Below are 17,166 nucleotides of genomic sequence, written 5' to 3' on the forward strand. Positions count from 1 at the left end.
TTGGTTTCTCTTTGATCCTGGGCTACATAAAAATAAAGGCATGTCTGTCCATATCAGGGATGTTCATGAGTAACTGAGCAATCAAGTAGCAGAAACACATCTGGATAATCCAAACGGATTTAACTTTTCCTACTGAATCAATCCCTTATTTAATTAAAAAATATCCAAGCTGTTCAATAATTGTCAGTAGTAAAATAAAATTATGCAGTTTCTGGGCATGTTCAATAATTTAAATCTTATTTATACCTACTAAACTGGGGTGGAGTTTGCAAATCATTGCCCTTGCAAACAGAAAAACTAACTTTTGGTTGGGTATGAATCTTTAGCACTCTGGATGTTTCATGGTAGGGTTTGTTCAATATTCTTGCTCAGTTTTGACTTTATTCCTTTTTTTACTGACCTGCTTTTTTTCGCATCTAAAAGTCGATTCAACAAAACCATTTTTATAATAAAAATAAAAAAGGTCAAAATAGCCCATGAGGATTAATTGATCAATATCTAACTGTTGTCTGTTACAGTACAAATGAGAAATACAAATGAGTGTGCTGGAACAGAGGAGAGAGCGAGAGAGAAAGAGAGAGAGAGAGAGAGAGAGAGAGAGAGAGATCAGAAAAGAAAGAAAACATTTTTACAACGGATCAAGCCATACGGCATCGATGCTGTTGGGTGGAAATATAGAGAGAGAAAGAGTGGGAGAAACTGAGCTTGACAGAGAGGGTTGCTGGCTTACCCTGCATGGTTTTGCCCAGGCCTTGACCCAACTTCCAGCCATGTTTCTGAAGGAGCCGGTGCCCAATGTTATCCTGATGTGAGGAAGAGAGGAAAGAAAGACCACAATATTCCAAAAATAAGAAGCGCTTTCCTCACACACATGCACACATACACTCACTCACTCAGTCACACACAAGTACATGTGGTAGCCAGACAACTGTCAAAACATCTTCACTCACTGTCATCAACATTAGCAACATCTGCTACACCTTTAAACTCCTTGTTAGATGGGGAGCAAAAGGGAGAGAGAGGGAAAAAGAACAGAGGGAGATAGATAGAAAGAAGAACAAGAGGAGGAAAGGTCACTAGAAGAAGGCACATCTGTTTCTGTGCAGGATTAATTGAACCCAACTTCATCCTAAAGTCTATAGTCTCACATCTAATCTATAGCATAGGGGCTTTTAGTGGAGGTAACAGAACTTAAACAAAAAAGACAAAAAAATAACCATGTAAATGCTACCAACCTCTGAGTCTACTAATTCACTTTCAGTCTCAAAAGAAGGAGGGAGGGACGTTCGGTTCGGTTATATACATATTACGACACAAATACATATATAAACCGTCGCTGGGTGGGTGATTAATACACAAACAACTAAGGGGGAAGGAACGGCGAAGACATAGAGCTTGCAAACAGATAAAAACCAAAAACTTTCACAAGCTTTTTGTGAGTTCATCATCATGACAACAGAGACACCAAAAAACATACAGTATGTAGCTGTAACGAGAGCGAAAGGAGGAGATCAAGGAGCGAGACAATCAGAGAAGTAGATCGATAGATTTATGGAGTGACAAAAAGAAAAGTGTAGAGAGAGGGAGGCCTCAGGTTACCACTGAGAGGCCTGATCTGCATGTGTGTGAGTGCGCGTTCATATTTTACATACTGATCTGATGCTTTATTAAAAACAAAAAATAGATATAGAAAGAAAAACAGAGGGTATAAAAAGAAAAATATGAAATGCAAGAATAAGAAAAAATTCAAGCTTGAAGTCATGACAAATAATTGGCTTTAATCTGATCCAAGAATAAAGAAAATAAATATATGGGTCATTTATATATATATATAAATATATATATATATATATATAAATAAGTGTGCATTGAGAGAAAAAATACTTATCTACACACACACACACACACACCACAAATAAAGGCCATTATGAACAAAAAAGAAATAAGTGAAAACAAAACACCATTAACCAGCATGCAGCTTTTTGTTAAACCACTTTTAACAAAAAGAAACGACGGTGTTAGTCATGTCTGTATAGTAGTAAGCATATACTGTGAGGGAGAGGGCAGCAGAGAGCTCAGGAAGTTGTTAGTGATGAGGACGAGCATCCAGCGGTGATGCACAAGGCCATCTAAACAGATGTCACAACCTACAGAGGGTGAGCATAAGATGGAGCAGCCATGAGTGTTGTGTGAGAGGCGAGGAGTGGTGAGTGAGGAGCAAGAACTAGGTTAGAGCATTATGGGTATCATGTGATCACCCCCACAAGACACACCCACTTTCCTTTAGTGCTGCCGATTGTCTGCCACGCCCTTCAACAGTTTGGCCAATTTGCTGATTTTAATTTCATTTTGTAAAAATACAGTCTGTTATTGGAGACGCATAAATCTTGTTTTAAGCAGTGCTTCGAATAGCTCCTCCGTTGCTTTTTCTTGCTTTGGTGTTAAGATTGCTACTGGGATTTGATCATATTTTTTCAATTTTTTTTAATGGGGTTATTGCAACAGGCCTCCTGAGGAATCCATAACCTCGCTTATGGTTTGGGTTGCAATTACATTAGATTGAAATGAGAAAACCCGTGGAAAATTTGAAAAGACCATTTCCTTAGTTCATCTTACCTTAAACAAAAGGGTATGAAAATGAGCTGTTACATAAACCAGTAATCAAGCACACAATTTTATAGGTCTCTAAACAATAGAGCCAACAATGATATTACACTACTGAATGTTAAAACAGAACTTTATGCAAATGATGTTACTTTGTGTGTAAGTCACTTTATGGGAATCTATTTATATATATACACACTAACATTCAAAATTTGGGGTCGATCATTTTAATGCTTTTAAAAGAAGTCTCTTAGTCACTAAGACTGCACTTACTTGATAAAAAATACAATAAAAACAGAACTGAATCTTCAAGTTTATTACATATTTATTTGTGCGGTGATAGAAAATGGAAACGTTTTCTCCAGATGGTTAGAGCATGGGGAGCTGCCCTAATGCTCATCTTGTGCAAAATCCCCTTAGGGCCTCTGGACATCCAAATACTTCTGTGCATGTTCTTCCGTTCAAATTACAGAGATGAAAAAAGGAACAAGACCGTGGGATAACGATCATTCCCTTTTCTATATTTATAGTCAGCAGGGGAGGCCACAGAGCACACATCAAAACCAGCATAATGCCAATTGCAGCAAGGGTCTCGCATGTAAAAATCTGATGGCAGAACAGAATTAATCAGAAGATTCATGATCTTACTGCATACAGATGAGACGACAGGCTGCAGCATTGAAAGATCCCAGGATCTTTGGTTTATCAGCAGTGAAGATGTGCCTGCAGTAAGCCCAGCCCAAAAGGCCTGCAATGCAGTGGTTCTGCAGCATCCTCTGCTAACAACACACAGCATTTCATCATACTGAGGACTGGTGGAGCATCTGAACAGAGTGTGTGTTGAGCTGACCTCACATTACCTCTTCTTGCTGAGTGGAGCACTTTACATACCAATGGTGAACTCCTCTTTCCCAAACAGGAGACCATTAGATCAAGAGAAACAGAACTTGATGAAGAGAGCTGTCATTGTTTAGTCTAACCCTTCATATTAGCCAATCAGAATGAGTCAAACTTGGCCCAGGGCCGTGAATGGCATGTCAGGCAGACGTGGGAGGCGGGTGGGTTTTGTGGAGACAAACGGATGAATGCAGACAGATAAATAAAATGGACAGATGAAAAGCAACAACGCCGAAGAATCCAACAGCAGTGCAAGTGGAGTGAAAACTTGTCCATACGAACCTGGCTTTTAAACCCTGGGCTGTCAAAAGAACAATCAAACGTCACACAAACTGAAGAAACTGGCCAATCTCTAAAGCTTTCTACTGGTCACAGTCTCTTTGATCCACTACATTACCACAGTGAATTCACACATCTACACATCCACTAACTGGCAGTTCATTCATATAAAATAATTAAAACAACAAAGAATGTTATATTGTCCAAACAGATACTTTCTCACAAGAAAAGAGTGATAGAGAGTGATGTTATCAACATATTAGTAGCAGGGAGTGAGAGAGGGAGAAGAAGGTGGGATTAAATTAAAACCGGACACAGATGTGCAGGGCAGCGAGTGGATTTCCAATGTGTAGGTATTTGTGACAGCTTCATTAAGACTGACCGGAAATTCAGTCTAGAAGAATGAGATCACAGTAAAGTTGACATTTTCTATTGTGCATTACTTAAGCATGGGAAATTCATAGTACCTGTGTAACAAAAACATGTCACCATGTAAATAAAATGTGAAAATACACTCCTATTTCTAGTATCTAATGTGCTTCTGTCCATGAAAAATGTGAAAATAAGACAGCATCTGCTCTCTACATTTGACTAAAAACTATTATGCTGATACATTGGAAATAAAAACACCTTAAAGTGACAACCACACTAGGAACGTCTCGTGACCAATGGAAATGTCAAATCTGATAACTGTAGGAGTCAGCCAGTTGTGGCTGATGATGAAACTATTTATAAGGTGACTGTGTTCCTGCTGACCTTCATGCTCTACAGCTGGACGCCGAAAGGTCAGTCCTTTAAACAGAGAAACAACCAACAAGCGCCTGAGAGATCAGAGCAGGAAAGTCATACCAAGTTAAGGTGGGGTAATGGGCTAGCCAAGGTTTTTTTGGGGGTGGGGTCCTTGGCAGCTGGTGTTGTGTCCGTGTGCTCATGGAAGAGAAGGAGAGAGAGTAATCCAACACCTTCCCTTCCTTATTGCCACAAGGTGAAAACTACTCAGGACCAAATGGGAAGACAGCAGAGAGGCTTTTTAATGTCACATTCACTTCTTTGTCTTATGCAAAGTTGCCACAAATGTGCTGTATTTTAGCCACAGTTGAATATCTGAATGATATTTTGACAGCAATATATCAAACCAAGAGACATCTGAAAACAAATGAAGCTAGAGCCAGATTAAAATTTACTTTTAACAACAAACTCATTTGCAACATATCGCACTGTGTGCTTTAAGATCCAAAAAACATTTGCTTTAAAAGTAAGCTATGTTCCTTAATGCATGACACTTGGTTTGATATTGCGTTAAACAAATCAATGCCATCAATTAAGTGTGGCTTAAGTGTCCAAACACTTTTTGGTGCCAATGAGTTTCCTGGGTTTCAATGTTAAAAGGACAGTTCACAGTGCTATTTTATACTCCATCCCTGCTCCAATAACACCAAAACATCATAATCCTTCCTTTCATCTTCATACTGAAATCTCTGGTGGCCAGAAAGAGTGATTCATCTTTTCTGAATCATTAAAAATATTGGTGACTTGGATGCCGTAAGCCAAGATAATGTGTACACTGTGAGTTTTTGAAAGCCTAAATTAAATGTACATTATAAACAAATAGTCCTCATTAATGGCTGTTAAGATTCTCACCTGAAACAGAGTGGAGGCTTGGACCCGGAAACATTATTTGTTACATCACAGCTTTAACAAAGCAGATAGGATCAGGTCAGTGCGGTCTCGAAATGGCAAACCTTGACCTTTCCATCAGAACATTCCTGGGGTTAACTTTCATACAGAAGATCGCCAAGAGCTTCATTAAGAGAATGTGTGTGCATGTGGTTCCAAAGCTAAACTGTGTGAACTGAATGTCCTGAACAATGCATGTGTCAATTTCTGGCCTGTTAAGATGCGAAAATTGCTATACCAGTGAGATATATAATTACAGTGTCTCATCAGTCACTATTTGGGATTGACTTCATTTACTTTTTGTTTTATTTCTGTTAATACTGCTGGTATAAACAAATAACCAAAGACAATTTTTATTCTCAAAATTGCAACAGTAACTGAAATAAATAATCAAACGGGAACCTACACAACACCCGAAAGACTTATGTATAATAAATGCTGCCAGTCAAGGTGCGGATGAAGCCTAACCCTTCAATCTTGATTAATGGATGATGACTTCAAATATTTCTTTTTTTATATTTTCTTTTAATATTTAAGTGTAGACTGCAATGTTTGGGTCTAACCCAGACCACAAAACTAATGGGAGCAGCTCCAGTGAACAACACCAACTGGATCTAAAACCCTCAGAAGTCACACAGCTCATATCACCAATGCTGTGAGTTACCAGAACCCTAAAAGACAATGCACTCAGGCCGGTTTTTCAATATGGTTCTGTTCACACAGCAAAGGTTACCTGAGCTCAAAAGGTTGTCCTGAACAATTAAGGGAGTGATCTTGGTTAAAAGTACTCAGTAACCAAATTGTGAAAATAACCACATGTAGCAGTATATAACCAGACTGACAATTGTAATTTCTGCTGTATCAGTGTAGTCATTCTGAGTTTCTTGCAGTAGTCACAGTGAAACCTATAGAGAACTCATACCAAGAGTTACATACCAAGAGCGATAACAATCCAATTTGTGATGTGTGTGATTTATGTGATGTTTGTCTCTTGACTCAGTCACTGCCCAGTGCACATCTCCTTGGGTTAGGGCATGGGAGAAAAGAAAATGAGTTTTGAGATACATAGTAAGATGAAGGGGAGGGTGTGTGAGAGAGAAACTAATGCTACTGAGGTTACATGCAAACAGACAAACAATGGTGTTGAGAGAGCAAGAAAGAGGAGGGAGTAGATAAAAGCATATGGGAAATTAAGAGAAGATCCTGAGTACCACAGAACTCTAGCTGCCTACAGATCACACACAATGATTGGCAGAGGAGGGGCATGGGAAAAACAAGAGCGTGGCAAACACAGCGCTTGAACAAGACACATACACATATATGCAGCGATGGCTGTCACCATCCACGGACCAGCTGCTAGGACTTGTGTGATATAAATACACCTCTGGTGTTTGGTGGAAAATAGCCCTGACACTCTAGATCCAGAACAGGAAAATGGGTGGCATATAAATGAAAGCTCATATGTTGTTGTGTGATTGAGGAAACATCATGAACAGTGTATTATACTCAGAGTGTAAATAATTGACAGTGATAGCCATCGGTATCTGCAGGGTGTAGCGTCTCTACTCTTCACGAACACTGCATGTGACAGCTCTACTCTCCACACCCCTCCATAGACAATAATGCAGGAGCAGGACTCATTTGGTTCAGGCAGGCAGTCAGGCCACCTCTCCTGCTCTCTTCTCCCGTCCTTCTGACTCACACTCTGGGACGGTGGCTGCTCCAAACAATATGAACAGATCTGATCGTGAGATCTGAGAAATCCTGATGAGAATGCTTCTACAGCTTGTGTTAAAAAATAAGGGATTATTGGACATGATTATATTATTCAAAGATGTTAGTAATTAAAGATAACACATATTACAGAAATATAGATATTAAATATATATTATTTTAAGATCACTTTCACCATGTCCAATGTCACATTTAACAAAAATGATTTTTTCAGCCAGTCTGCTTGGCCCATAGCACTTGTCCTGCTCAAATTTTTACTTATCCTACGCCAAAAAATGAATGTATTTTTAATTTACATAAAAATAATGAATTGTTATGTACGTGTTGTAATTTGTATTCACAATTTAAACAAAGAAAAATACAATAAAAAGAATAATCATTTTATTTACTGTAAAACACATACACACACAAAAATGATATACAAAATATATACAATTTAATGTGTCAACATTTTCCAATAATTGCTGGCTCAAATGAGACACACATTTTTTCCTAATTGCTGAGCTGACACAAATGCACATGGAAAAATGATCCTTTCAATACGTGTTTTTATTAAACAGATGACCTGTTTTTAAAGACAGGACTGCAGATTTTTTATATGGGACATAAAACTCTTAGCCAGACGTCACCTGCATTTTCATGTGTATTGCAAATGCTGATAATAAAAAGGAAACAGGACATTTTTGAGAATTTACCTAATCATGTTTGCATAAATTTGCCTTAGTCATTGGGTCTGAGTGTAACTGGAGCAGAAAGGACAACATGGAGAGGAGGAGAGGCATCAAGCGTGCAAGCCCCTGAAATACAGAACGAACCAGAGGAACTAGACGGAGAGACAGAGACGAAAGCTGCCTGCGATATTATCTACATGCCTAGTCAGCGAAAAAATGCAGTCCCAGTTGCACAAGCACCATGCCAGCACATAATGACAGAGGGTACTGTACACCGAATCACCAGAGAGAGGGACAGAATGATGAGACAGACAGAGAGAGAAGAGGTGAGAGATAGAGAGAGTGAGAAAGCGTTACAAGGAGCCCCTAAAGAGACAGGAGGAGGAGAGCAGAGCGTGCAGATACAAACCGGGTCAGAGCTGCTTAGCTAATTGGGGCCAATTCGCTGCAGGAGAGAAATGTCGAACACCCCAAGTTGTGTACAATACTGAAAATATCTGAAATAAACTGTCCTAAAACAAACACTTACACACACACACAAAAAAAAAACACGCACATAAGATACTGGGCACTAATGTGCTCTCACACACACACACACACACACACACACACACCACATACTCTTAAGCAAAACGCGCACACACACTTTCTCTAGCTCCACTATGTGAGGTGGATGACACACTGAGTAGATCATATTTAAATCAGGTCAGTCTTGCTTGAATCAAATGGAGCAGACACACAGACCAGTTGCGTAACTGAATTGGTGGCATGTCTGCGTAACAGAGGTCTGCCTCCGAGTCTGACAAATCCAACTGACTCAGAGTTAATACACTGACGGGGTGCTTTAATTGAACCACTGGATGTCTGTGTGCATAGATGACTGTCCTTTAGTATTAAAGTCTAGCTCTGAGAGTAGATGCACATCTTCTGAAGAGGTGGTTAGGCAGTTTTGTTTCTTTGCCTGGTATGCTTAGGGGAGTCTATTTGCAGGAGGACAGAGTGAACTACAGGGCCTGTTACAGTTCAACCTCAACCCTACAGCAAAACCTCTATTTGGTGGCTTCTGCAGCATGACTGTTTGCAGCTAGCTTTGCTGTGCCTGTTTAATACACTATTTTGCTGATTACAGAAGCAAAGCATAAGCAGATTTGTGTCAACCAGAGTTTCAATCACTTGGTGGGATTCTCTTTTTAATCTCTATCATATTATATATCAGTGATATTATGCTTATTTGCATACATGTCTTTTATGCTCGATTTGCTGCTGATTCCTTTTACCATAATTATTAATGTTGTAAACAGTTGTGTTTAATATTTTTCTGGAATCCGTTTTTTTCCTCCGGATTCTCTGATTCTCTGAAAGTAAAAAACAGTTTAACAGTTTATTTGTGTTTATTTATATCAGTGCTTATTTGAAAAAAATTACACTTTAAACAAATGTAATGCATCCAAAAATGTAATCTTACTGGCAACATTTGAGCAAGTAGCATATAAAAATATACATATTATGGATTGCTAGGTTCATTCATAGTTTACTATCTTTGTTCAACCTGTTGCATTTGTAATCAGCCTCTCCTTTTCTATTAACTTGTATAACTCAACCTTTAAATAAAGAGGGCTAACTGTGCTGTGGTCTGGATGTACTGTGGCTATCATGAGGGCCCTTGGCATCCTCCTACACTGAAGCTGAATCCAGCTCATCCAGGTCAACAGCCAGAGGGACCTGCTCACACACACACAGACAAACACTCCAGGTGTGTACTTTGAAACGGCCTTGGATAAGGCTGTTACTCATAAAATTAAGCAATCATGGGTAACAGATCAAAATCTACATGTCGGTCAAAGAGTCTGGCCAGTGTTGAGTTCTATATCGTATGCGCATGACTGTGCATGTCTGTATGTATAGTTCACCTTTTCCACAGGGTGCCATCCACTTCACATTTCAAACAAGTGTCCAAATAAAACACTAGGACATTCATTCTGGAATACCATCTTACATCACACAAGCACATCCATTACTCACATCTGTGATCAAATAATAATAAAAAAATAAAAAAAATAAAAAAAACAGCAGGCTGATCACAGTGATTGGTACAATCCAACAGATCTCCTTCACCTGTGTCTTCACTAAACAGTCACACAGGTGCTGACACCAGATGTGTTCACTGAAGGCCAGGGTGGAAACCACGGAAGGGGTCTATGGTGGCCTCCAGAAAGGGAGTGCTGACATATTTACTAAAAGGGGGGGGGTTTTGATTATCTCTAAAATAAGGGAAGGGGCTGACCATAGAGGTGGTGTGGCTATCCCTGACTGGACCAATCATCCACACTCTCACATACAGGAAGCAGCTGTTCTAGTCAACAGAACAAAGTGAGGTGTGTGGCCTTACCGATTCTATGGGCTTGTCCAAAGATGCCTGTTCCAACTCCAGCTGACCATCCTCATACTGGTCAAAGTGATTTCCACCCTGAGAGGAAAGAGAGACAGGGAAGATGACAGATTACAGCAGAGCAAAAATGAAAAGATGTCCCTTTAGCATTTCCCCTCTAAAAAAAAAAAAAATAAATCACAAAAATTAACAACTAGAACAGAGACATCCAGTTTTTGTGAACCAATTTTTTGACTTCATGCTCAAAGCTTAACTCCACAATAACCGGATCCCGACAGCAGAAATTTAATCAGATGAGAAAAAAAAATGAGGTCACCTTGAAAGGGAGGAGGGGTGATATCCGATCCACCTGCTCATCTTTTTTCTCTATGAAAGATAGGTCAGTCAATCTAGACTTTACCCCCTTTATTCCTGTTATTTTTATCTTTTGCCACTCGCTACTGAATAAAGGTAGTGAAAGGAGAAAATCTGCAGGCAGTTAAATGAGATTGGGCAGGAATTAAATCTGCTAGTGCCACAGCTCAAATCCAAACCATCGGACCTCTTTGGCCTTTTAAAGCTTGGGTCTTTTACAATATAAACTAACCAGTCTAAAAGTAACACACTTTATGTAAGACAACTCTTTAAAGTTGCAATGTAACAGATACAGGGACAGATCATTTTTCCACATATTGTCATGTTCATCTGAGTGTATCAAAAAAAGGGGGGGGGGGGGGTGAAGACTGGGATCTATTCATCATTTGTTGATCTGAATGTGAGTTTAAAGTTTAATGTAAGAAGAGGTCAGAGTTTAAGAGGACTAAATGATTGTCTGAGCTCAAAAAATGTTTTTTTTTTTTTAATTCTATTTAATGCTGACTTTGAACTCACCTGAAACTTTTCATCTTAATATATGAATATTAGAGCACATGAATTACAGGAAACATGGCAAATGAGTAGAATATGACATTGATTTAATACAAACAGAAACCGCTCAAAAGACTTGACAGCAGCTAAAACTGGTTAAGGCTGTCAGCTGTTTTTGTACACCAGAATGACTCTCTAGCTCTGTGTGCCATCACGAGCCTCTGCTACAGGGAGTCAACGTGTCCCAATGACAAACACACCGCTTAAACCAGAACTGGCCACTACAAGATTATGAAGAACACCGTCATAAATTCACTCAACAACACAACGGTTGCGCTTGACATTTATTCGGTGGAACAACATTCAATAGCAAACTCCCACTTACATCCAACGGGTATACTGTGCGCTCTTTCAAACACAGAAAACATGCTCTCAGCAGGGTCACCATTTGACATGCTCCTGCCCTCTGACACAGCGCAGTGTTGCAACTAGAGACTGTGTGTTCCCCAAATGAAGGATGAGGCTACTATATCCTCCTCTCATCTAATCAGTCAGTCTTTGTTTAAACTCTGACCCGAGTCACAGCTTAAAGCTGTTAGGCATGAAACGGCACCTGTTCACTGAATTTACACTCCACACTCACATACACACAAAAAAACGTTCAGTTAAACATCCGAGGAGCAGCCGTCCTGCCTGAAAGCTTGCTTTGCGTTCACCCGAACAGCTGATGACCAGGGTCAGACTCATTATGAGAGGTCTGTATGATGCCACTGCTCATATACAACTGATGATAATGTGAAAAAGGCGGGCAGCAATCATGTATAACACAGCTCTCTAGAATACTTAACTCTGATTGGTCATTTGCTGCATCAAGCAGTCAAATATGACCAATAAAAGTGGATATTTCACTGCTGTCCATGGCAACATACTACTTCCACGTATATCATAGCTCTGCAGTCATTACAAAACAAAACAGGTCATTAACCCATCACTAGTGTTGTCAAAAGACCCGGTACTTCGGTACTAAAAAAAATTCAAATGTGACTGTACCAGGTTTCTTTAAGTAGCGGTGGTACAGAGTACCCGGTCAACTCGGTTCTTGACGCTCACAGCACTATGATTTCCACGAAGCAGAAAACGAGGACGGAATCTCAAAATCCAGTCATGAAAATGAAACTGCTGCGTGATACTGCTACTACTGTTGAAAAAAATTAATAAAACTTCTTAAAGAAATTAATCACAATATTTCTTCCATGTTTTAATTTTAATAGCAAATCCCATTTATTTACCAAAAAATTAAATGGGTTTAAATTTCATTAATTCGAGACAAATACAATTTTGGTGAAACCTGTTTACTGTTTTTCATAATTATATAACTTGTAGAAAAACTTTAAACACAATTTTAAATAAGTATAAAGAATGGCACTGGTTTTATTTTTAGTGATAAAGTTTTTTTTTTTAATTAGAATATTTTTGTGTTTTGCTTTGGTACCGAAATTGGTACCGAAAACCGTGGATTTTCACTGGTATCAGTTACCGAATACTGAAATTTTGGTACCGTGACAACACTACCCATCACTTTGTGAAAGTGTATTAGAAAAACATGCGACTCTGCAGAAAAATCTAAATTTAAATCTAACTTGGACTGATCTATCTTGGACTGATAAACTAACACTAAAATGTATATAGTAATATTAAAGGAACAGTTCAGCCAAAAATACTGCTTTTCAATTTGGGACTAAAAGAACTGAACGCCTAATTATGAGAAATAATTCCCAAAGGAAATGAGAGACAGACTGTGATGCCCCCTGCGGAAGACCTTTCTGGGAAATGCATTTCCATCCTCCACGGATTTTACTCTCATCCCGTCCGCTGGTAGCAAAGACATCTGCGCTGCGACAGCAGGATCAGTGACAGTTGAGTCCAGACCCCTCAGGAGCCTCATACATGCAGAACTTTGAACAGAAAGGACAACCACTGAGAGAGAATATGGCATGGGCCACATCGATCTATATCAAGAGAGAAGAAATCAACATGGAGGCTTTGCTCGAAGCGGAAAGAAACCGAATGCCTTTTTCAGCACTTACACAAAACCCTTGTTTGATTGCAGCCAAGACAGAAGCACAATGCAGGAATCTGACTGACAGCTGGTCTGTTGTGGATCAACCAAGCAGAACATGTGGCTCAGACCGCGTGGCATGATTCATCAGACTTTAAGCTGAACTCACAACCCAAGTTCTGTAACTCATCTATGAGATCCTGCACACACCTCAGCGCTGCAGCTTGAAAACACAACCAAACATGGAGAGAGAAACTGCCACAGCCAAGATAAATAATCCCACTCCATCACCCAATTAAAGACATCACAACCTTGAGCAAACTGCAGAATGCAATGCTGAACCAATCCACATGAAACTGCATGGTGTCTTGTAGGGCTGCACGATAAATCGCATGCAATTTTTTTTATGCGCATCTTGTCAGTAAAGCCGGTTCTGTAATCAGTGGTAAATCTCCACCTGCGCGCTTTCACATGGAGCAGCATTAACTACAAAGAGCCGTTGTTCACCGACAAGCTGCTCAAAACATGTCAAACCAATACTGGTGGACTTGTTTAGCCTCTTCAGGCTCACAAATACAAATATGCAGTGCATTCGGTTGTTTGCCAGACACTGCAAGTGAAAAAAGCCAACAGTCAACTAAAGACGATCCGGTGTCAGAGACTGAAGATAGACCAAAGGCACAAAGGTGAAGCAACAAACATACAAAACTGACCACTCCATCAAGACCTGAAAGTACACAGACCAGAACATTGGTATACTGACCACAGTCAGCAAGAGACACTCCTGTCAAAGATAGAAATACTACGCAGGTAAACATACAAAGCATTTGAATTCTCAATCCATCGCCTCGCCTAAGACAGAGAGAAGCAAAAACGTAAAGGAAAAACCCAAGGGAGAACAAGAACAATGCCCACAGTTATGAATTTCTGAAAGTGACCTCTGTAGGACGTGTATTAAGATTTACTTTCAGTCTTCCAAGATTTCATGGACTTAGTTGTTATATTCTCCTTAACATATCAAAATCTGAATCTTAACATGCTAAAACTCTAAAAATGTGATTTTTGACAATCGGCTAAACAAAGTCAGAAATGTAAATGTGCAAAGAGAAACTGCTTTTTCTTAAACAAATACATCTGAAGAGTTTTTATGCCTTCTTCGTGTCATTGTCCTTTCACAGCGGTTTGTAGATGTCCATGCTCCAAATGAACTCTGACTTTAGTTTTCTATAAATATATGATGTGGTTCACTAACATGCACTGTGATGCAGAGCTCTGCATTTCATTTCATCTTGATAATTAACACTGTCTTATTCCAAATACCTAGTCTAATATTTGTTGTGTATTTTATTTATTTAGAGCCAACCTACAGTAAACCAAGTGAATGAATGAATGTGTGAGTAAATAAATAAATAAAACAGAGACGGTGTGCATGCAAAGTAAAACATTTCTATTGACTTATGCAAGTCTTGCATGTGTACAGTAAGTTTATTTTATTTATCTGAATAGGAAAAATATAAAATATAATATAAAATATACTATTAAAAATAAAAATAAAAAATTATTAAATAAATTAAATTAAAATTAAATAAATTAATTTAAAATAAAATTAATTATAAAAATATAAAATACTGCTCAAAAGATCTTGTAAAGTTCATTACCGGTAAATAAGTCAAGGTTGCTCAAAAATGCAGTTAAAACAATAATACTGTGCAAAACTATTACAACTTAAATTTAGCCATTACTCCAGTGTCACATGATCCTACAGAAATTATTCTTATATTCTCATTTGCTCCGCAAAAATATTTCTTAATATCATAAATGTTGAAAACAGTTGTGCTGCTTAATATTTTTTGGTGAAAGCTTGATTAATGATTTAGGAATTTATAATAATAAAAAAAGTTAAAAAGAACAACATTTTATTTGAAACAGAAAATGTGTCTCTACAATTTGACAAAATGTGTTGTTGCTATACACAAGTACTGAAATCTTACTAACTCCAAACTTCTGAACACTAGTCTAACAAGGCTGGTAAAACCAAAAATTGGTTAAAAAAATTAAAGTTTTAAAAAGCCACAACCACAGTTTCCAAACACTACTATTGATTGTTTAAAGAATAAACAAATGCTGTTGATTCTGTCGCCAATCCCTGACAAATTGCCAAGGCGAAGCTCTCAGCTGGCCGCTGGCTCTAATCTAAACTAAGGGCTTCACACTGTTTGTGGGCACGCTAATAAAAGCCTGTTTGTTCCTGTCAATGCTCCATGCACAACCCAACTGGGTGGTTGGAAACCCTTCTTTCAGATGGGAGCTGGACAACATGGGCCATCTGCCTACACATCAGTGAAGGACAAAACAATCCCAGCCTTTGGATAAATCAGTAGAGAACCTTCCCAGAAGCACCATAAAGAATTATATTAATAAACCCTCAAGAAGACAAACAACACCGTTCATCAAGACAAAAACAACATTCCTTGAGCATTGCCTGAGAAGGTCTACAGCACCATTTCTCAAGAGATGCACAGAAAAGGTTACATGTCTCACTCAATAAACCATTTAAAAATAAAACAACTGTTTTATTATGACATGCCAACGCTCATCTGACATCGGCAAAATGCAATAAACAACGGATCTCGCTCATCACATTGAGTCCATGCATCAATAATACAGAACTTGTTACTGGCATAACTTGCAAATCACGTATGCAAAATACAGCACAAACATGCCATTGTGCACGACGAGAGTCATTCTGAGACAGCAAAAAAACAAAACAAAAACAAATCAAACAATGCCTGTATTATTCACATATAGCCAAAACCGCGAGCATACAGAGGACATGACTTCACAGCTAACGTCCTAGCAAAGTTAAAAGAGCTTGAATTTTGAAGCTTCACAAGCAGAAACAAACATTTTATATTCAAATGATTAATATTACAGGCAGGTGCCCGTTAGTACATGAGATATTTGCTCATCTTCTTTTGACTGAGGCGTTTATCTCTCAGTGCCAGGCCAGCTGCGGTCATTCTCTCAGCGTCAAAACCCCTTCTCAAATGAACAACATATCTCGTCAAACACAAGGGGTCACATAACGACACTTCTCAAACTTCAGCGGCCATCTGGATATTCATTGGAAATGTTTAAAAATGTACGAGGTAACCAGGAAAGCGACACGGAGATCTCACTGGTCTCACGCTTGTCAATGCTAAATCGGGACGATAGCGCTGTTGTAGTGTCATAGAGGCAGCGCTAGCTCAGCGACAAATAATACCTCATTGTACAACGCACTGCTCTCCGAGGCGCACGGTTATCCAATATGTCTCGGACACGTGCAGCTCCTGCAGTATTTTATTATTATTTTTTTTACCTGGAAATCACGTTCTTCGTTGAATCTAGAGAATCTGTCGGCCATTTTCTCTCCTGCTCGCCTCGTCTCCTGCGCTCCGACTTGTTTCTCCGTTGACTGAAACGCCCAGGAAAGTAAGCGGATGAGCGATAGACCAATGGCAGAGCGCCTCAGTTGATTGATGGGCTAGCTGTCCAATCACCTAAGAGAGTCGTACTGCGAACGCATTGGCTCTGGAATAAAGCATTAGAACCATCGCCTGGTGTTTGTTCTTCATATCATGAATGGTAGAGTGTAGGAATACCGTGCATTTATTGCAAAAAAATAAATAAATAAAAATAAAAATTCTGGACCCTTTTATCAATTTTTTAAGATGTGGTTTACAGTTGCTAGTACTATTTTATATAAACATATTTTATAAAAACATCTCTGTTTATGAATGACGGAATAATAATTGAACAATGCCAATAGGCCTACACATTTTATTCAGTTTGTTATAAGATATGGTTGTTTTGCTATTTTATTGTAATATGTATATAGCATTTATCATGCATTGTGTCAGATATCTTTTGTTAGTTACTGTCGGGCCCCCTCTGGTGCCAGAAAAATAAAATAAAAATCACGTTGGCTCACAAGCTTGTCAAAGTAAATATATAACTATAATATAACT

At 38.8% G+C, this 17,166-nt stretch overlaps 1 protein-coding gene across 10 annotated transcripts in view; it reads right to left on the reverse strand.

The window, feature by feature from the left end:
* The window catches only part of LOC132148928 (G patch domain-containing protein 8-like), a 30,496-nt gene extending 13,834 nt beyond the window's left edge, over window positions 1-16,662 (reverse strand). For 3 of the 10 annotated variants that reach the window (XM_059557780.1, XM_059557790.1, XM_059557815.1), the window contains exons 1-4: window positions 16,518-16,568; window positions 10,252-10,329; window positions 3,784-3,802; window positions 731-803 (exon numbers count right to left, since the gene is read on the reverse strand). In XM_059557780.1, coding sequence (XP_059413763.1) covers window positions 731-772 — 42 coding nt within the window. In that variant the 5' untranslated portion in view covers window positions 773-803; window positions 3,784-3,802; window positions 10,252-10,329; window positions 16,518-16,568. Of the gene's footprint in view, window positions 1-730; window positions 1,160-3,783; window positions 3,803-8,271; window positions 8,308-10,251; window positions 10,330-16,517 lie in introns of those variants that run through there. The other 7 variants (XM_059557760.1, XM_059557799.1, XM_059557770.1 and 4 more) reach the window with 5 other exon arrangements.
* Between the last annotated feature and the right edge of the window lie 504 nt (window positions 16,663-17,166).

This window comes from Carassius carassius, chromosome 1 (genome assembly GCF_963082965.1).
Source record: "Carassius carassius chromosome 1, fCarCar2.1, whole genome shotgun sequence".
Taxonomy (NCBI): domain Eukaryota; kingdom Metazoa; phylum Chordata; class Actinopteri; order Cypriniformes; family Cyprinidae; genus Carassius; species Carassius carassius.